Raw genomic sequence first — 19093 nt, 5'->3', positions numbered from 1 at the left:
CTCCTTTTGCTCACTTATTTATTCAACAAATTATTAAACACTTGTCATGTACCATACTCTATTATAAGTTTTGAAATCCCCAGTGGAACAAAAAAAAAAAATAAGATCCTCTCATGGAGTTTATATTGTAGTTGAATAAGTTAAACACAAAACAAGGAACCAAAACAATGAAATGAAAAAATGTCAGCTCGTTGTAATCACTACAGCGTGACCTTATGTATGTAGGAATTAGCTTCAGTCACATGCCCTAATAAGGAATTCACATTGTACTGGGGGTCAGCAAGCTTTCTAGAGAGATAATGTTCCAGGGTGATTGCTATAGGTGTCTTGGCTATCCTTACTGATTGGGATCAATGGCAGATGCTTTGCCAATTAGCAGAATATGCCAGAAATGAGTTTTGACATGGAGGTTTGTTCTTTACACAATGGGCTCTCTCCAGTCATAATAATGGCATTCTAGTCATGTGGACTTGTGGCCTGTTGTGGAAACCCCCAGCTATTTTACAGAAAGGTTATACAAATGGAATTATCTCTTCATCCTTCAAGATGGCACCTGTAGCTTGATTCCTAAAAGAGTCCTACATTCAAGCCTTGATTCTGAGATTCCTTGTTGCCTGATACTACCTACAAGGGTATTAGAATCCTACCTCAGGGTATTATTGTCTGACTGAATCTTTCCTACAAGTTGTGGCTAGAGCACAAAGAATGAGGACCTTACTGACTTTACTGAGATTAGAGGACAAGTTGTATAAACATTGTGCACCAGCTTCTTGACACTTATTTGCCTAAATAAGTTTGGCCCAACTGGGTTTCCCTATATGTAGAGTGATCTTGCTTTCATAAGCCAGTAGCATAATTGTGGAGAAAGAAGCAACCGTCATCTATATCTAGCCATCAATAGCTACATTTATCTACCAAGAAGAACTGGATAGCTGGATATGAATAAATTGATTCAGGTTCGTTTTCAACAGCCACTTACTATCTGTGTGACCTTATACAAGTTATATAATATCTCTTGGTTCCATCAGCTGTTAAAAAAGGATAACATTAGTGCCTTTGGCAAAAACGTTTCTAAGAGGGGTGCATGAGATAATGTACGTAAAAATTAGCACAGTGCCTGGAACATAAATGGCCTGCAGTATATGGTGGTGGTGGTCAACATCATCACCATCGTTATTACCATCACTACCATCACCATCATCACCATCATCACCATCACTATCATCACCATCAATCATCACCATCACTACCATCACCATCATCACCATTACTATCATCACCATCAATCATCACCATCACTACCATCACCATCATCACCATCATCACCATTACTATCATCACCATCAATCATCACCATCACTACCATCACCATCATCACCATCATCAACATCACCATCATCACCATCACCATCACCATCATCACCGTCATCACCACCACCATCATCACCATCATCACCATCACCATCATCACTATCATCATCAACACCATTACTATCATCAACACCACCATTACCAAAATCATCATCATCACCATCGTCATCACCATCATCACCATGGTCTTCATTACCTACTTATGAAACTTCATCTTATACCACCTAGCATTACAGTTTGTAGCAGTTTCCTTTAACCTTGGGGTTATTAGTATTTGATCACTTTAAGCTCATTTTCTCTTGGTTGGATGCAAGAACTTCTCGCTGTGAAAGGTGAAATGAAAAGGAGTTACTTATGTCCACAGATTTAAAAATGGAGCCAGGAGTCCATTAAAGAATCAGGCCTTATACATGTTCTCATAGGATGCAATCATGAACCTTCAACTGGGCCAAACTGCACATATTCCAAGGACTCAGCTTAAACACCTGTGACTTGCTAGAGTAAGAGCTTTTGCCTAGTGCTATCCTTAGCAACCAATTATGTTCAGCAAGATTTGTTTCCTGCCACCAACACCAATAGAAATTCTTTGTAAACACCATGTACAAGCATTCCCTTTTGTCTTTAAAAATCCCTGACTTTTGTTCCCTGGTTGAGAGGGAATGGGATGGAAACAATGCAGTTTGCTTTGCTACCCGAATTTGTATTTTCTGAGTGGCAATTCTGAGACCCCAAATAAAAGCTTTTGTTTTAGTGTAGCTCTGCCTCTTTTCTCGGTTGACAAGGCCTTCAACAGGACTTTGTGGGTGAAATGGCCAAGATAACAAAGGGAGAGAATGAGGAAAAATCAGAAATAATTTCTGGTGGACCTACTCTGGGGAAGACGGGAGGAAAGCTAGGTGTAAAAAGCCAGGAGGGTCTTAGCAGTAACCAAAAACAGAAGTGAGGACTTGGCTTGCTTATAGGTGGCGTGGAAAGGTTTATCTTTGTGGCACCCTGTTTGCTCCCTGTTGGTCAAAAGCAGGTTGAGAGAGCCCAGTCCTATTTGATGACACATTCTCTTCCTCAGTCATCTGGGGGAGAAACACTTAGTCTCCCCAGATCCCTGACATATCCAAGTGTGGAAGGTGATGTGGTCACTGGCCTTTCATTTCCATGACATAATCCCCACATCCAGGTGCATGCTCTCTGCCTGGTCAAGAGATTATGATGTAGGAAACAAAGGCAGAAGAAAAATTATGAAATTTCCTTACTACCGACAGCTCCTTGACAAGTCCTTGAAACAGGCAGAGTGACATTTCTCTAGGAACACAGCCGCCTTGATGCTAAGGGCAAAGGGCCATTGTAGGCTTCATCCCAGGATCCCGCGGATCTACTTTAACATAAGAAAATTCCTTTGGAAACTAGATCTCTACCTCCTAAGATACCTGTCGGCAATCATTACCTAAAAAATGGCCCACTGACACACATCTGAGAGTCTCATGACTGAGTTTTTGCTAAACAGTAACAAATGGCCTTTTCCTAACAATAGCTCGCCTCCTCGGGATCTTAGAAACCTTGCTTCCAAAATACCTGGGAGGCCTTCACTACCCCTAACTCCGTCTTAACTTGGAAGTATGCAGTGGTCCACTCCTCATGACCCCAGTGCAGTTCTTTCTGCCCAGAGGTCTTGTCTCTGTGCTCCAATAATATCACCTTTTTGCACCAAGGACATCTCAAGAATTCTTTCTCAGCAATCATCTTTGAACCCTAATGTCTTTCCTACATCAGTCACTCCTCACAGCAAATAGGCAGAAAGGAGGTGATCTGCAGCAATTCTTAAAGGTAACAATATGTTTATGGAAACAATACTCTGCATACCATATTAATTTACTGAAGCGTTAATTCACGTTTTTTTCTTCATAGAGCTTTCCTCTTACTTTCAAGAATCTATTTTCCCTGAATTGCAATTCTGAAACAATGCCTGAGGTAACTAGGGCTTTGTGCTTTCTTACTTCTGAGGGAGCCCTCTGAGGGAGGGCGAAAGCCGGTGTTAATGGAAGGTAGTGTTCCGTGTCTGGCTTTTGTTTTCCAAGACCCTAAACTCACTGGGGAGATATGCTGGCTTGTTCTCAAAAAAGAGGACCACTTTTAATGAGTGGTAAAGGAAGAAGCAGGAAAAGAGAGAGAGGGGCAAGAGAGCCTTCCTGAGACAGGTCAGAGGACTACAGTTCAGTGTTCTACAACTCCTCAAATCTCCACCTTTACCCACCACACACCTTTGCAGGACTCCAGGGAGGTGAGAGGACCCCAGAGGGAGAGAGAGAGAGAGAGAGAGAGAGAGGAGTGTCTAAAAGAACTGACCCTCAGCACCAGAGCTCCTGATTTCATCCAAAACGATCTCCAGACCCAAGCAAGGGGCTGAAGAGTGGCTTCAAGGCATGGTGAAGTTTCAAGCAAAGAACATAAATAATGATGTATCCATTTTAAACTATCCAAAACTAGTCACCTGTATGTGTGAAAAAGCAGCCCCCACACAAACACAAGATTGCTTAAATTAAAACAGTAAGTGTTCAGGAGAACTCAGTCACCATGTGGTGATGAAACCATGGGGATAGTGAACTATATGTGGCAAAATTTCCATTGCTGAAAAAAAAGTCATCAAGAAAAGCCAAGCAACTAGCTGTTTTGGAAAATTTAAGTCGTAGGGAACCACCTGGATCTGACCGGATGATCTCATACGACACTTTCCAGATCTCAGTTCCATTATTACAGGGACAAATAACACTTGAGTTGTGTTCAATCTCTTCCCCGTACTTGGCAAAGAAAACGTCCACCTCCCAACTACGGCAAAATCCTCTCCCAGGTTGCATAACTGCGAAAGTTCATAAAGCAACTAGAAGGACAACAAAGTGAAGTATTGGGCTCTTACCCATAACCAAATTGATACCAAATCTAAAAGGCAAGAGATAGACTAGCATAGTGGTTAAGGGCACAGAGCCAAACCATCCAGATTTATCTTACTACATATTTGACTTTTGGCAAGTTTTTAAACCTTACGTTAAAAGGTTTTGGTAAGGTTTAAAAGCTTAAACTTCTCCTCAGTTTTCTAATCAGTAAGATGGAGACAATAATGGTACCTACTTCACAAGGTTCTCATGATGGTAAGAAGAGTTACTATATATGAAGCACCTACAATAATGCCTGGCATATTTACCATGTCCCCATAGCAGGGATGATGATGATTTAATAAAAATCCTGTGCCGATGAAGGAAAGAGTCTATCTTATTCCTGCTGGTCTCTCCATTATCTCCCAAGCATATTATCTTCCTCTCCCACCATCTGTATGGCAATTTAAAGCTGTTCTAATACTCTGGGCCCCAAACAAATTTCTCTCTTTTCCTAAAACCTGGTAACTACTCCAGCCTAGACTGCTTTCTGTCTTCTCTAGTATAAAATCACAAAATAGAGTCATGCTCAGGGGATCTTAGAGGGCTTTTAATTTGCCCTTCTCTTACTTTAAAAGAGTAAAAACTGAGGTTCATAGAAATTAAAAGGTTTTTACAAGATCTCACAAGATCTTATCCCAAGATTTCTAAGAAGTTACAGAGCAAGGGATAGAACACATTTTTCCTGCATAGTCATGGACAGCACATTTTCACACAATGGCTCTCAGCCCCCATGAGTGTAGATCTAAGAGCTCCAGATGTCTGTACTTCCCAGTGAGATAGCAATCTTCTTGGAGGTGAGTACCATATCTTATTTTCTTGGTCTCCCAGAGCATCTTGAAATTAACTCAGTACGCTAAAGTTGCTATAACTCCTAAGGGCACAGGTCTGCACTCCTTGAGCTTATATTCCAACTCTTACTTACCAGCTGGGTAACTTTGGGCAAGTTACTTAAATTCTGAGCCTCCATTTTTCTATGTAAAATGGTGATAATACAGCTTCTGCCTCATATATATGTTCTGAGGCTAAATAAATTAATGCATTGAAATGTTCAGAATAGCACTTGAAGCAGAGTAAATATTCTGTAAGAGTTACCTCTTATTATTTTTTTTTCTTTTATTTTAAAATTTTTTATAAACATATAATATATTTTTATCCCCAGGGGTACAGGTCTGTGAATCGCCAGGTTTACACACTTCACAGCACTCAACATAGCACATACCCTCCCCAAAGTCCACCCAGGCAACCCTAAATTCCTGTTTGATTCCTGGAGTCCATAGTCTCTCCTGGTTCATCTCCCTCTCTGATTCCCGCCTCCCTTCCTTTTTCCCTTCCTTCTCCCAATGTCCTCCATGTTATTCCTTATGTTCCATAAATAAGTGAAACCATAGGACAATTATCTTTATCTGTTTGACTTTTTTCATTCAGCATAATCTCCTCCAGTTCCATCCATGTTGATGCAAATGTTGGGTATTCATCCTTTCATCGTATATATGGACCATATCTTCTTTATCCATTCGTCCGTTAAAGGGCATCTTGGGTCCTTCCATAGTTTGGCTACTGTGGACATTGCTGCTATGAACACTGGGGTGCATATGGCCCTTCTTTTCACTACATCTGTATCTTTGGGGTAAATACCCAGTTGTGCAAGTGTTACCTGCTCTTCTTATCCTTTAATTACATTTGCTCTACTATTTCTGGCACAGCATCTTGCCCACAGATGTTGGTTATTAAATGTTCATTGGGTGAATGGAATGGAATGGAATGAAATGGAACAGAACAGAGTATGTTCAACAGAGATCTGTTTGATTAACATGCAAGATCAGCTCCTTTCAGAAGGCCTCCACCACAGAATATCACAACTAATTCTGAGGGCACAGAGAAGGTACATTGCTGGAAAACACTCCTATGGAGAGACACAGAAAGCCAATCTGGAGATACCTGTTGCTTCCTGGCGTGGCTCAGAGCTACACTCTAGTATCACCACTTTTGTGCTGCTATTTAAAAATGAAAAAAAAAAAAAAGAGTATTGTTTTTCCCAGGCATTGGCTACTCCCTACCCATGGGTTCCTGTGGAAATGGAAATATTTCCCATGCTTTCAAGGCCTGTCTCTGACACATTCATCACTCAAGAGTAGGTTATTGGGGGTGATGAAAGAGGCCATGGAGGGACAAAGCAGACAGGATAGAAGCAGATTTCTTCCCTTTGACCTTCAATTCCCTGTTTTATTCAAAATATTGTTGGCAAGATTTCTGGATTTTTGGTAATTCAGTTTGGAAGCCAGATCATGAACAGTGGGAACATCATCCTCCAGTTGAGGAAGACAGAAATTTATGGTTTATTTTGAGTTCCCAAAGTGGAGGGGTCAGCGGCATTCCCACGATGGCTTCTCTTACACTGGTGTGACTCATAGCCTTTGAACATCTCCATGTCATTCTGCTTGAAATTATAAAGAAGAATTCATAGACTAAAAGTTTCTAGTAGTACACAGCCCCTACCTTATTTAAACTTATTTTATATATTATAAAAGAAGGACATAAAGTAGGCAATAAAGAGTATTGAAGAAGGAAGAAAGGAAAGAGAGGTAAAATAAAATGTGCGAGGACCTTCCTCAACAGTAACATGTGCCCCATCACTTAGTAAAAACTATGGCTCCCAGAATGCAATTTGTCCTCTCACTGTGACTTTATGTAACAGATCCAAACTCATTATCCCAAATAATCAGAAATACTGGATTAATGTTTCTCCTTGCCAAATGATTAAAAGGGTTTGTTGAGCAAAATAATGACCCCAGTGTGAGGAAAAAGAGGACCATTTCTTGTCTGAAGCAACGGATTTGATTTCATACCATTTCTTCTCTCCCTCCGCCAAAATATTGTTACAACCCCTTATCATCCTCAAGATTTCTGTTTTCAAGAACTATCCAGTTACTGATTCATATGCTCATTTCCATGTTCATTCTCTTATCAGACTTGAATAGAGGACCCGCCCCCCCATCTTTCAGGCACTGTAGCAGAACGTAGGAAAGTGTTTTACAAAATTAAGAAGAAACTGTTCCCACCTCAAGTAGCTTTCATTTTACAAAGAAGGTACATCTGCATAGTTTTATTGGGATACAGCTATGGTACAGTGGACTACCCCCTAGATTTGAAACTAGCACACTGGAACTCATGTACACCAAGTGAACCTCCTGACCAGACATTTAAATTATCTGTGTTTCTGGGGCACTTGGGTGGCTCAAATGGTTAAGCGTCCGACTCTTCATTTCGGCTTGGGTCATGATCTCAGGGTCCTCGGATCGAGCCCCCATCAGGCTGTGCTCAGTGAGGAGTCAGCTTAGGATTCTCTGTCTCTCCTTCTCCCTCTGCCCCATCCCCTGCTTGCACACATAAATAAATAAAATATTTAAAAAATTATCCGTGCTTTTTTGTTGGTGAAACAGGGATATTAAGAACATCTACCTTGCAGGATTAAGATAAGAATTAAATCAGGTACTGTCAAATACCCAACCCAAGTTGAATCTGAGGAAAGTAGGAGAAAAAGTGGTATGAACTAGAAGGAAGATGAAAAAAGTTCTGTGAGTGAGAGTTCAGAGGATGGAGAGCTAGCTTCTCCTCAAGGGAAAAGCAGAGAAACTCTGCCCAAATGTTTGATGTCGTCAGGATGTGTTTGATGTGTTCATCAAATGTAGATGTTTGAGGATGGGTGCTTTGGCTGGAAAATTGTGTGACCACGGAGGGCAGGGAATTAGTCTGCTCCCCAACATAGGTGTTTTCTTCCTGCATCTCTTCCAGCTCCCCAAAGATCCTTCCCAACGTTTAATACAGAAGTCCACATTTTCCTAAGACAATTTTCTAAAAATTCTAAAGAAGCTTTCAAAGTCTGTGAGTGTGATGCAGGGTCATAATCCTGGACACTTCTCTCCAGTATGCTACAGTGTTCCCTCACTTTCCTCCCAGTGATGCCGTCCACCCTGCGGTCCTCACACAGCAAGAACTGAAGAGTGGGGGCACCCTAAATTGTGTGGCTGCTGGGATAGGATGGGAGCTGCTAAGTTAGAGATCTGGGCTCAGGATAGAAACAAAGACCAGAAACCAAGCAGATGGTCACCCAAGGTGCCACCAGAAAGATGCAAAAGTGGGAGTCGCTGGGCTGAGCACCCTCCTCTAGCCTAAAAGCAGGAGGAATTGGAGACAAATGCATGTGTAACTGTATGTCTTGAAAATCCAAGTCACAGCTCTTAGGAGACCATCAGATATAACACACAACAAGGGAAAAAAAAAAAAAAAAACCTGAGGACCAGGGAGGTGCTAGGAACATGCCACAGAACATAGATGGGAAGAACAATGTCTTCTAAACGGCATAAATGATCTAGTTAAAGCCTTGAGACACAGCCTGCCCCTGAGAAGTATTTACTCAGGATGTCAGAGAAACAATCGACAAGGCATTGAAACGGGCACGGATGAGGAAGAGGAGCTGGGAGGGGGCTTGTCTCATGTGGTTTCGGGTGCTTTACAGTTCCCTGTTTTCGCCCCATTCCGAGATTTGGCTGCAAAGTTTTCTCCAGTTGAAGATGGTTAAGAAAAACCATGCACTAAGAGAAATCATGCATATCCAGCCAACTTACTGGTTTACTCACTACATCTAGTGCATAACCTTATTTAGTGCACATAACAATCCCATGAAGAAAGCATAAATATTACCCCTACCTTGCAAATGAGAAAAACGAGTTACAGAGAAGTTTGGGGATTTGCCCAAAATAATCTGATAAATTACAATGGCAGGAGTCAAACTTAATCTCATTTCAGCCCCTGGGCTCTTAACTGCTATGTAATGAGTCTGTCTTACGCTGTTCAGTTATTCTAATTGGCAGCTCTATGCAGCTGATACATAGTAATTTTTCTTTCCCTAAAGACTACAATTTGTTTGGTAACCGAAACCTTTTGAAAGATGGTGTCTATGGAAGAATAAGTATTTTAAAAGTGAAGACACCCCAAATTCATAAATTAAAGTCCATCAGATAAAATAAAATAAAGGTGGAAAGTCAATCTGTAGACCTTGGATTAGTTCCAACTCTAACCAGCTAGGTGATCTTAGACAAGTCACCCAAACAGGTCTGGACCTGTTTTCTCACCTGTGAAAGAAAGAATCTGTCTGGGGCCCTGATCTTATTCTCAGTCTGTGATTCTGAGTTGGTGGTGTGAGAGAGGAGAGAAAAAGAAAAAAAATCACATCTCCCCTCAAGGAGCAGAATTCATCCATTCCAGCCATTTGATTTTACTGCGTGCATCTGGGCGGTCAAAACTGTGTGCGACACTCATTTCTAGACTGTCATAATCATTTGCTGTCTTAGTTCTTCTTGCCTTTTTCTTGCTCGTAAGCCAGGATGCATTTAGTAAAATGTGTTCCATGAGAGGCCGATGAAAGTTCCGTGTTCCTTCCCTCACCGCAGGCCGGCCTCTGCCACTCACATGGGCCTGATTACAAACCTCCGGGTGCTGTGTGGACCAGGAAGGCAGACAAAGGTGAAGCTATTCTTACGGAATCTGGAATATAAATCTGGAATCTGGAATATAAAAGCAATTAAAAAAAAATCTAAAAGGCTTCTGAAACTTCTGGAATATATCTGGAATCTGGAATATAAAAGCAATTAAAAAAAAATCTAAAAGGCTTCTGAAGCTTCAGCTGAGAATTTTGAGAAAATCCCAACTCACAGATGGTTTTTCCCTTGATGTTACCAGCTAAAGGAGAAAGGGTGAATGTTAACCACGAGGGTAGGAGACGGATTTGTCAGAGAAGGAAAAAATCCCCGTCGATCTGCATCCATCTCTGTGAACAGCTTCACTTTCAGTTTATTTACAGGGACCTCTGATTTCAACAGATCTTTTCTTTCCATGGTATAAAAATATCCGGGGTGTGTGTGTGTGTGAGTACGGACGTGCACGCAGGTTTAAGAGACATACGTGTTTTTAGATTTGGGGATTCAGGAACAGATTCTGGTAGCTTGTCATTTTGAAAGCACCAGCACCAGACCTTAGACAATGGGGGCTTCCGAGAAAGTCTTGAGAATAACGCACGCTGTTGACCTTGTCCCGAAGTGCCCGGGTCATCCCGTCCTGCGGCCTTGAACTCAGGTATCTCTTGTAAACTAGGACTTCAAATACGCTGCCAAACACAAGAAACTACTTTGTCCGCGGAACATCTTGATTCTTTCTAAATTTCCCGAATCCCCTCAGACAAGTGCCTCATCCAGAAACAGATGTTCTGCACAACAAAATGTCAAAAAGTAGTAGCTTGACCAAATCAGCTCCACACACTTCACTACTGATAATAAGCACTTACAGAGCAGAGCACTTTACGTTTTTCAACTACTTTACTGCATGCTGATTCTCCTCTGACTTTAAGAGGATAGTTCCAACATTATTCTAGAATGTAGAGTTGTGGGGAGCTGAGTGAGATTTTTCCAGATGGGCTAGGTGTTGCTTGAGAAGTGTCTGGGGAAGCAGTCAGATAGGAGAAGGCAGAACGTGTAAACTATAGACACGTGACCTTAGCCCGTTTGCTCTTCATGGAGCCACTGTGATGATCGAACACCTACTGCCCAAAGTATTCAAAGATTGCCTGGGTGAACACTTTCAGCCCTGGAACATTTCCTCTTTGAAGGAGAAACAGGGATAGGCCAAGTTATTGTTATCTGCACATGGCAACGGAATAGAAGGCATTGTGAAGAAATGCCCTGTCTGGACTTTCCAGGAGCGCTCTGGTCAGAGTGAATCAACCCGGTAACATGCACATGAGTGGGTTGATGACACATGCATCCTGTGAGTAGGTTAGCTACACCTTCAGAAGGAAAGACACAGTTTCTAAGGCCTGCAGCAGAGGCAAGCTCCACGTCCTCATGTAGATGGAAGCTATAATCATGGTGTGCTAGGGCCAGGCATGGATCCGTGCGGTCCCCACACTGCTTGGAGAATTGCTGGGACTCCAGGATCTATTCAGGTGGTAGATGAAGACTGTTTAAATACAGAAAGGACTAGAAATCCTGATTCACCCTTCTCATTCCAGCCTCAAGGATGGAAACTCTTAAACTGCTACGGCGAATGGGGGAGTTTCATTCTGGGCATCCCTGGGAAGGGCATGAGTGGGCCACTCTTCCCACTGGAAAAAAAAGTGACCTAGTGTGAAAGCAGTCAATGGAACCCCATCCCCAAGGCCAGGCATGTCTGTGTCCTTACCTCCCATTGCCCTGCCTGCCCTCCAGGAGCTTACGCTCTTGAGATTAACTGTAAACAAAGTACAAAAATCACAGGCTGTTAGAACCCATGATCTTTGAACCTAAATTACCCTCGAATTTATAAGAAACTGAAACCATCTTTTCCTTTCATGGAATTCACCAAAATTGGAGTCACATTCCACTGCCCATACATATGTATTTTTGACAAACTGAAAGTTTATTCTGAATGTATCACAACTATTTTTTTTTTTTTTAAGAAATATGGGGTTCTTAATTTAGTCCTTTGAGATCCAAAGTGGCTGGAAGAAAATTGCCCATTTTTAAGCGATTGCTGCTTTCAAGCTACATCCAGAAGTTAGTTCCCTGGCCTTCCTCTGGGATTGGGATGAGATGCAAAATTCAAATAGAAGTACAATCTTTCCTCAAAACGCATGGCATCCAAATTAAGGGCAATTAAGTAGTGAGGCTGGAAGCAGGGGAGAGGATCCTAGAACTGACTCGTCACCATTATAAGTATGGTTGATGAGGCCAGGAGAGGCACCTGACGGAGGACTCACCCTCTGCTACTTAGCAGAGGCCAAGGTTTTAGCTCAGGACACCTGCACTCCCCACCCAGGACCCTTCCCATGTGTTATAGCCTTTTACACTTGCATCTAAAAATTCTGTGTTCTACAGGGCACCTGGGTGGCTCAGTCGGTTAAGCACCTGACTTGATTTTGGCTCAGGTCATGATCTCAGGATCCTGAGATCAAGTCTTGTGTTGGGTTCCTAAGATTCTCTCTCTCTCCTTTTGCTTCTCCCCGACCCCATGCACATGTGTGCTTTCTCCTTCTCTTAAAAAAACAAAAGAGTAAAAATTCTGTGTTCTGCAAATAATGGCAAGGAAAAGAGAAATACAAGACAGGAGTCCTATTGACTAAGGAGAGATTTAAGGGTCTCTCAACTAATCCCAAAGTGTGAGCTTGGGTTTTATGTGTTCTCTGCACTGGAGTGGAGATTTGGGGCTGTGCTTCAGTCCTGGGGTGGGGGGAGAGGCGGGATGTGGTGGGCAGGGTGACTGACCGTGAGCTAGCTCAACAAGGGCTCCCCTCTACCACCAGAAGTAAAGTAGCAGAGTAAGGATCTGCACCCCAGCAGGCTTCCAGCCTCTGGCATGGTGCACAACCTTCAGTAGAGTAGAGAAGACCGGCAGGCTCTTTGAGAGGCTGTTCCTGGCAGTGAAGGGATATGAAGAGTGTGGGACAAAGGGAACTGGAGACAAGCCCCTCAGGTCACCGAGTGTGAACAGTGCACCCTGCCTTGCCACACCTGCTGTCAAATCACTTCACAGTAAGATGAAGATGCTCCTGACTCCCTACCAGGTAAAAGCAGTCTCCACGTGTCCTTAGGGACATCTATAAGAAGTGCTTTTACATAACGAAAAAGCGCTAGATCAATGGGTAGTGCTTTTCTATTTAATAATAATAAAATTCAGTAGTAACAATAAGCATGACCTTGGTTTGATCCTGTTCAAAGAATCCAACTGCAAAAAGGCCATTGAGGATATTGGGATGCTCACCGGATGTTTACTAATACTAAAGAATTATTCATTTTTAAGTATGATTTTGGTTTTTAATGTCTCTTAATGTTTAGTAAAAATTAACATCTTTTAATGTTTTGGAAAAAGTTGGTATACTTTTAGAGGAGATACCTACTGAAAGAATGATGGCTGAAACCGTAAAAATACTGTACTATCTGACACATCCATCTTTATTATTTAAAAAGACAAGGTTATGATGAGGAACGATGAAAATAAATAAGTTTTATCAAAGACCTTGGCACCTACTTGAGATTTAAATGATTTCCTGACTACCCATGAAGAGGGAAAGAAGAATGGAAGGAAATTAATTCTTTAATAGGGGGTACAGTATCTCTCCGAAACGAGAAAAATGTCCTCATTTACAAATGAGGAAATGAAGCTCAGAGAGGTTTAGTGATTTTCTCCAGTTCACACAGCTAGGGAGCAATAGAGGAAGAGTTATGAGCGCCCTGTTCTTGCTGCTCCGCCTCCCTGCTGATGTTAAGGCTGGGGATAGACGGTGACCTTGCCTGGGTTTTCTTAAGTATTCCTAAATCGTGTCTTGCCTGGGTTTTCTTAAGTATTCCTAAAACGTGTAATCTTAAGAGTTACTTCCTCAGGTGGTAGAAAACAGGCTTTCATTGTCTTTCTCCTCTGGGTGACTCAGCCTTGAACATAAAGTGCAGGCTCAATGTTATCTGGGACCTGAATGGGGGCTTTCGAGGAAGAAAGAGATAGGAACCTGCTATCTTCTGGCCTCCAGCCATAGTCTGGTTCCTGTTACTAAGGATTGATCCGGACTGAACTAATTAAAGTTTAGTTCCTTTGCTTTCTGGCCAGCAGGACAGACAAAAGCCGTAACCATGAGCCGCAGAAACATTAGCCCCGTCCCTAGTTATCAGCTGTTTCCGATTAGTGGCTTGTCTTTGCTAAAGAAGGAAAAAATTAGATAACCTTTCAAGGATCTTCCCAAGCTTAAGATTCTGGGATCCGCAAGTATTGTGAATTGAGATCTGGTGTTTCAACATGGCCCAGACTGAACGGAAGACGAGCAAGAGACCCTCTTCAGAACAGGGGATAAAATCAGCGGGAGAAGCTGGGACAGTGACTGCAGGAGACGGAGCCCAAGTGATGGTTCCAGGAGCTTCACCAAGAGCTCCAGGCCCATTTCCACCAGAAACAAAAGGACTCACCTGTTTAACAAGATTTTCCTAAGGCCTCCTCTCCACCTTCCTCCCCCTCCCAACCGGACTCCGCTCCCTGGGGAGTCTGTTTTGGAACAGACTCTCTCTTCCCATTATAGCCTCTAATAGCCCTGCTGATGTCCTTCCCTGACCCTCTCCAAGCAGAAGAAACACGAAGCCAAACTGGGAGCAGCCCTGTCTTCTTCGCTCGTTATAAGCTTATTTATGCATTCTTCTGACAAAATATTTATTAAGTGCCTACTAGGTGCCAAGTACAGACTGTCTATTTAGTAAATAAATTCTTTAGGTGAAGGGGTGGGGGGTGGGAAGAATATCTCTCCGCTGAGCAAATCCCTTCCATCTTCACAGACAGGAGTGGAGGGAATTGACAAGTCCCAAGGAAACAAGATACAGGATGTGCTGCACGGAGGTGAACTGATGAGAAATTCAAAGTTCCCTCCTTGCTTGCCTCAGACAGATAATGCAGAGCGGATGAAGAGGTGCTAACAGCAGCCACGCTCGCTGGGCCCTTTCCCTTCCTTGACTCTGCACAGGCTCCTGGGGGAGTTGGCCCCTTGGAATGCCTTCTTCCTCCCGGCTCTTCTCCCATAGACCCGGTAAATTCTCCTTCCTGAGGCTTCATTCATGAGCCTGGGTTAAGTACCGTTTATTGTAATTTCTTGCAAAGTTTTCCTGACCACCAAAAGTTCTCTGGGCCCCCACCCCAACTCCTCCCATTCTTCTGCTTTTCTACAGTCCATGCTTTCACTCCTTCGCAGTGGATCTCAACATCATGGACTCATTTCTTGCTAGCAGTCTCCCCAACAGGGCTTCTGGCAAGTTCCTTGAGAGCAGGGTCAGGGTCTTTCGTCTCTATGCCTAAGGCAAGTATGGACCTTTGAAAGGCAATCCAGAAAAATGATCAATATTGTCTCATCAATAAGAATCCAAGTCTTTCTGAGTGACTCACCACGCCTCAATTTTACTAAATAGTTCCTTTACTTTTTTAACATAATAAAGTTTCATTGGAATATAGGTGATTATATCAGAAGACTCTCTATGAACTTCAGCAAGCTTTAAATTCATACTTGTTCCCAGAAAGCACGATCCTAAAGTTAGCTAGAGTCACTGCCACTCTCTCTGTAGGCTTCTTTGGTCATCTTTCACCTATTTTCACTGAGCTGTGACTTGTTCAAGTTCATTGCCACCTTTTTTCTCCGAAGTTGGCCCAAGGATGTGTTCATACCTTTGGAAAATCAGTATTTACTTAACCCTGCAGACCCAGGAACCTGGCCCACTCAGCAAGGTGCTTCCATGTGGCTTAACGACCTTAAACAATTAGTTGGTCAGTGGCCCTGCTTATTAAGTGGTTTTCTACTCTAAATTACCCCCACGTATACCTATATATAAATTGGAAGAGGAGGAAAAAATGGAATGTCTAGTGAAAATAATAATAAATTAAAAAAAAAAAACCAGAATGTCACCTTCCTCATTAACTTTCCACAGTTCCTGAAATTCCCAGCATTGCCACGAACTTGAGATGACCAGATGCTCTCATGTGAACTGAAAACATTTCACCACCAGCAGCTTTATAACCTTCAACAGAAATCAGAGCTACAGCAGACACCGACAGAGGTACAGGGCTTGTGACACTTCATTACTATCCCAGGGGGAACTCTCTGTCAGTATCTAAGTTTTCATTCCTCTCTTATTCTCCTTTTTAGGTTAACAGAGACTGTGAACTTGGTGACAGGACTTGTCAGCACTGAAAGAGAACAATTATATTAATCACCCTGACTGCCTTATAATATACTAACGACTTTTTTAGGAATTGTCACAATAACACTTTTTATTTTGGAATTTTTTGTCTTTTTTGGAAGAGCCATATTTACTTTAAACTTAAACTTGTTCAGAGAAGTTTATTTCAGAGAACCCAGAAATAAAATGCATCTTCAGAAGAAGCCTAACATTCAAATTTGAAGACTGTGGGTGAAAAATATGAACTTGAATGGACTCAGCTTTTTAATTTTTCCAAGGACTGTCACATTGCCACCAACACAGCCCTGGTTTCAATATGCCACGAGGCAGAAGTCTGGGGTGGTGGCCATTTGTTGCTTGTATGTTTGGATTACTGGTCTCTCTGAATATATAAAAATGTGTGAGGACCCCTTTGGGTTTTCATAAGCAATAGTCTTAAGATCTAAAGAAAGAAAGAACAGTTCCTATGATTATGTCAAAGTTGACTCTGGCTTAATGCTTCTCTACACATCGAACAAGGACTGTTTTCTAGGACTGACTCTCCTGGCACATGGAGTAAATTTTGTTTTCTTGTAAATCATCATTAGAATCCTAGAGTAGGTTGCTTCTGCCACTGCCATGATTTCAGCACAGGGCTGGGTTCTGGACGAGTTTTCATTAACTGACTCTTTTCTGCTCCTAAACTTTTAGGGAGAAATTCATTCGGATAAATTTCCCTTTAATTGCATCTCTTGCTAGCTCCTGATTTAAACTGTGTCTTAAACATATTTAAGCTACGGCAGTGTGGGAAAGAAGGTGAGAGACAGTCAGTCCAACTCTCATTGGAGAACAGAGAATCCCGGGGAAGTGAAAGAACCTGCTCATGGGTCCAAATTTAGATAATGACAAAACTGAATCTGCTTCTTACTCCTTTGCCAGTCCTCTCTCCACTACAATCGATCACAACATGTTAATCTGGCTTTTGTAAACTGAATTTTATGTCCAAGGCAACTCTTTGGTAGAGCTTTCCATTATAGACAGATTCATTTTGTAAGCATATACGTTATCCTAATTTATGCTATACGGCTCTTCAAACATCTTTATCTAAGTAAGCACTGAGGTCCACCTCTGTTCCTCCTGTAGTGTAGAGATACGTGGAGAGAGGGCCACTGGCAAGCTGGGAAATGACAGACAGAGAGGAGACCAGGGTTGGTAAGTTTGGATGCATTCGTTCAAGCACCATGCTTGAATGAATAGGATAAAAAGATAGTCTAGATTTTTCCCTAGAAAATTCAGGATAGATAGTCTCAGATTTTTCCACGAATGTGCGCTGATAGTTCGACAGTTCCACAGTCCCTTTTCTCCAAAACAGGCAGCATTTTAACTGGAATGAAGATTCTATTTGCAGTGGAAATAGAACACGAAAAAAATTAATAAGAAACCAAAATTGCAAGATTCTACCACAAGCCAGTAAACTAAAATCTTCAGGCAATCGAGGCAAAAAATGCTTGCTCCTTGGCCACCCTAAAGAATTTCACATGAACACTAGTTTTATCGTGGCGCGTTAAGATTTCACTGTGCGCTGAAAGCTAACAAAAAGCAATTCAGTGTTATGGCGGATCGTGAATCAGGTATAGAACAGTAAGAGGAGTCAGATCTGAGCTTCTGGGAGGGAGGAGAGATCACAAACAGCCCACTGAACACAACCTTCTTAGGCAAACACTGCCAATGGCTTTAGGGATAGAGCTGGGTTGCACAAGGGTCACTATTTCCTTTAAATGGTGAAAACTCAAACCACGTGTAATCAACTCCATTCTTAGGAAATAAGATCCCCACTTCCCTGCATCAGGTAGGGTTGTTGGGTTGTTAGCCTGGATACTTAGGATTCCTTCCAGAATATCGTCCAGCTTAACGGATAACCAGAGAATCTCAAAGGTGTTTTCCCATGTATTTAAAAGGAGAGTACTAGCCAGTAAATAACCTCTGTGTCCCAGAGGGCTTTCTTCTCTCCAGGAATCCAGCTACTACCATCTAATGGGATCAAGACACAAAGAACAATGAGAAACCCCCCTCCTCACTGCAAACCGGCCTTCCTCTCTCAATCCACGTGCATCAAGTAATACAGGCCTACATTTACACAGTTCTAGGCTGAGCCAAACTGTGTGTTGGGAGTTTAAGATCCAGTAATTCATTCAGTCCTAATAACCAGCCCCTGAGGTAGATGCTCCCGGCATCTCTGTTTCACAGAGAAGGAAACTGAAAGGCAGAGAGAGTAAATACATCACCCAACCCCACAACATAGTAAGTAGTAGAGTCAGGATTCAAAGGCAGGCAGTATGATGTTGGAATCCATTCTCTTAATCATGCACTCGTTGACCCTGACCAGGCACCCATGGCTTCGGTATCTCCCTGGAGGAAATGAGATCTGGATATGAAATGGTGCATGAGACAGCCCCTGTTGGATCTGCCTCCCACAGCTCAGGTCCTACAAGTGTCAGTGCTGTCGGCAGAGAGAAGACAAGCCCCATCTACAATCACACACCTGTTTCAGAAAAAACAGCACAGCTCTCCATCACCCCTGGATATCCACCCACCCTGCCCCTCAGCAAAGATTCTGGTCATCTCTATCTCTTAAGCCAAAATAACTTGGTTCTCACCTTTCCAGGCATGAGTGGGGCAAAGCCGCAAGTCCTTTGCACATTTTGGCAGGTGGCTTAGCTCCTCAGTTTTGAGCACAAATTCTAAACAGCAGAGCAAGACTCTGAAAACTTCCCAAGTGTCTGGAACAGCTTCTCCCTCTGAGGAATATATAGAGGCTTTTTGCCAGCCCTCTCTGCTCCCTGGACCAATCCAGACCTTAGAGGAAATCGCAGGCTGGGACGCAGCAGCAGCCCCAGCTGTGGGAGCTGCAGGCCAGACTCCTGTCTCTGCAGCCTTAGGTTTCCGTCTGCTCCAGGAGGATGCTCATTCTGCCCGGGCAGGGCAGGTCCCTCCTGCATGGGTCATTCATGTTTTAACGTGTAAACGTAAGCCAGCTACAGAGCAGCATGCCTTGGGCTGCCCCAGATCTGTCAAAACCATAAC

At 42.6% G+C, this 19093-nt stretch overlaps 1 protein-coding gene across 1 annotated transcript in view; it reads right to left on the bottom strand.

Moving 5' to 3' along the window:
- Positions 1 to 18865, bottom strand: part of RGS5 (regulator of G protein signaling 5) — a 44069-nt gene extending 25204 nt beyond the window's left edge. The window contains exon 1 of the mRNA XM_059146052.1: positions 18667 to 18865. Coding sequence (XP_059002035.1) covers positions 18667 to 18710 — 44 coding nt within the window. The 5' untranslated portion in view covers positions 18711 to 18865. The remainder of the gene's footprint in view (positions 1 to 18666) is intronic.
- Positions 18866 to 19093: the final 228 nt, after the last annotated feature.

The sequence above is a fragment of the Mustela lutreola genome, chromosome 14, assembly GCF_030435805.1.
Source record: "Mustela lutreola isolate mMusLut2 chromosome 14, mMusLut2.pri, whole genome shotgun sequence".
In the NCBI taxonomy this organism is placed as follows: domain Eukaryota; kingdom Metazoa; phylum Chordata; class Mammalia; order Carnivora; family Mustelidae; genus Mustela; species Mustela lutreola.
The sequence above is the reverse complement of the archived record's forward strand: the minus strand, read 5'-3'. Positions and strand labels throughout refer to the sequence as shown.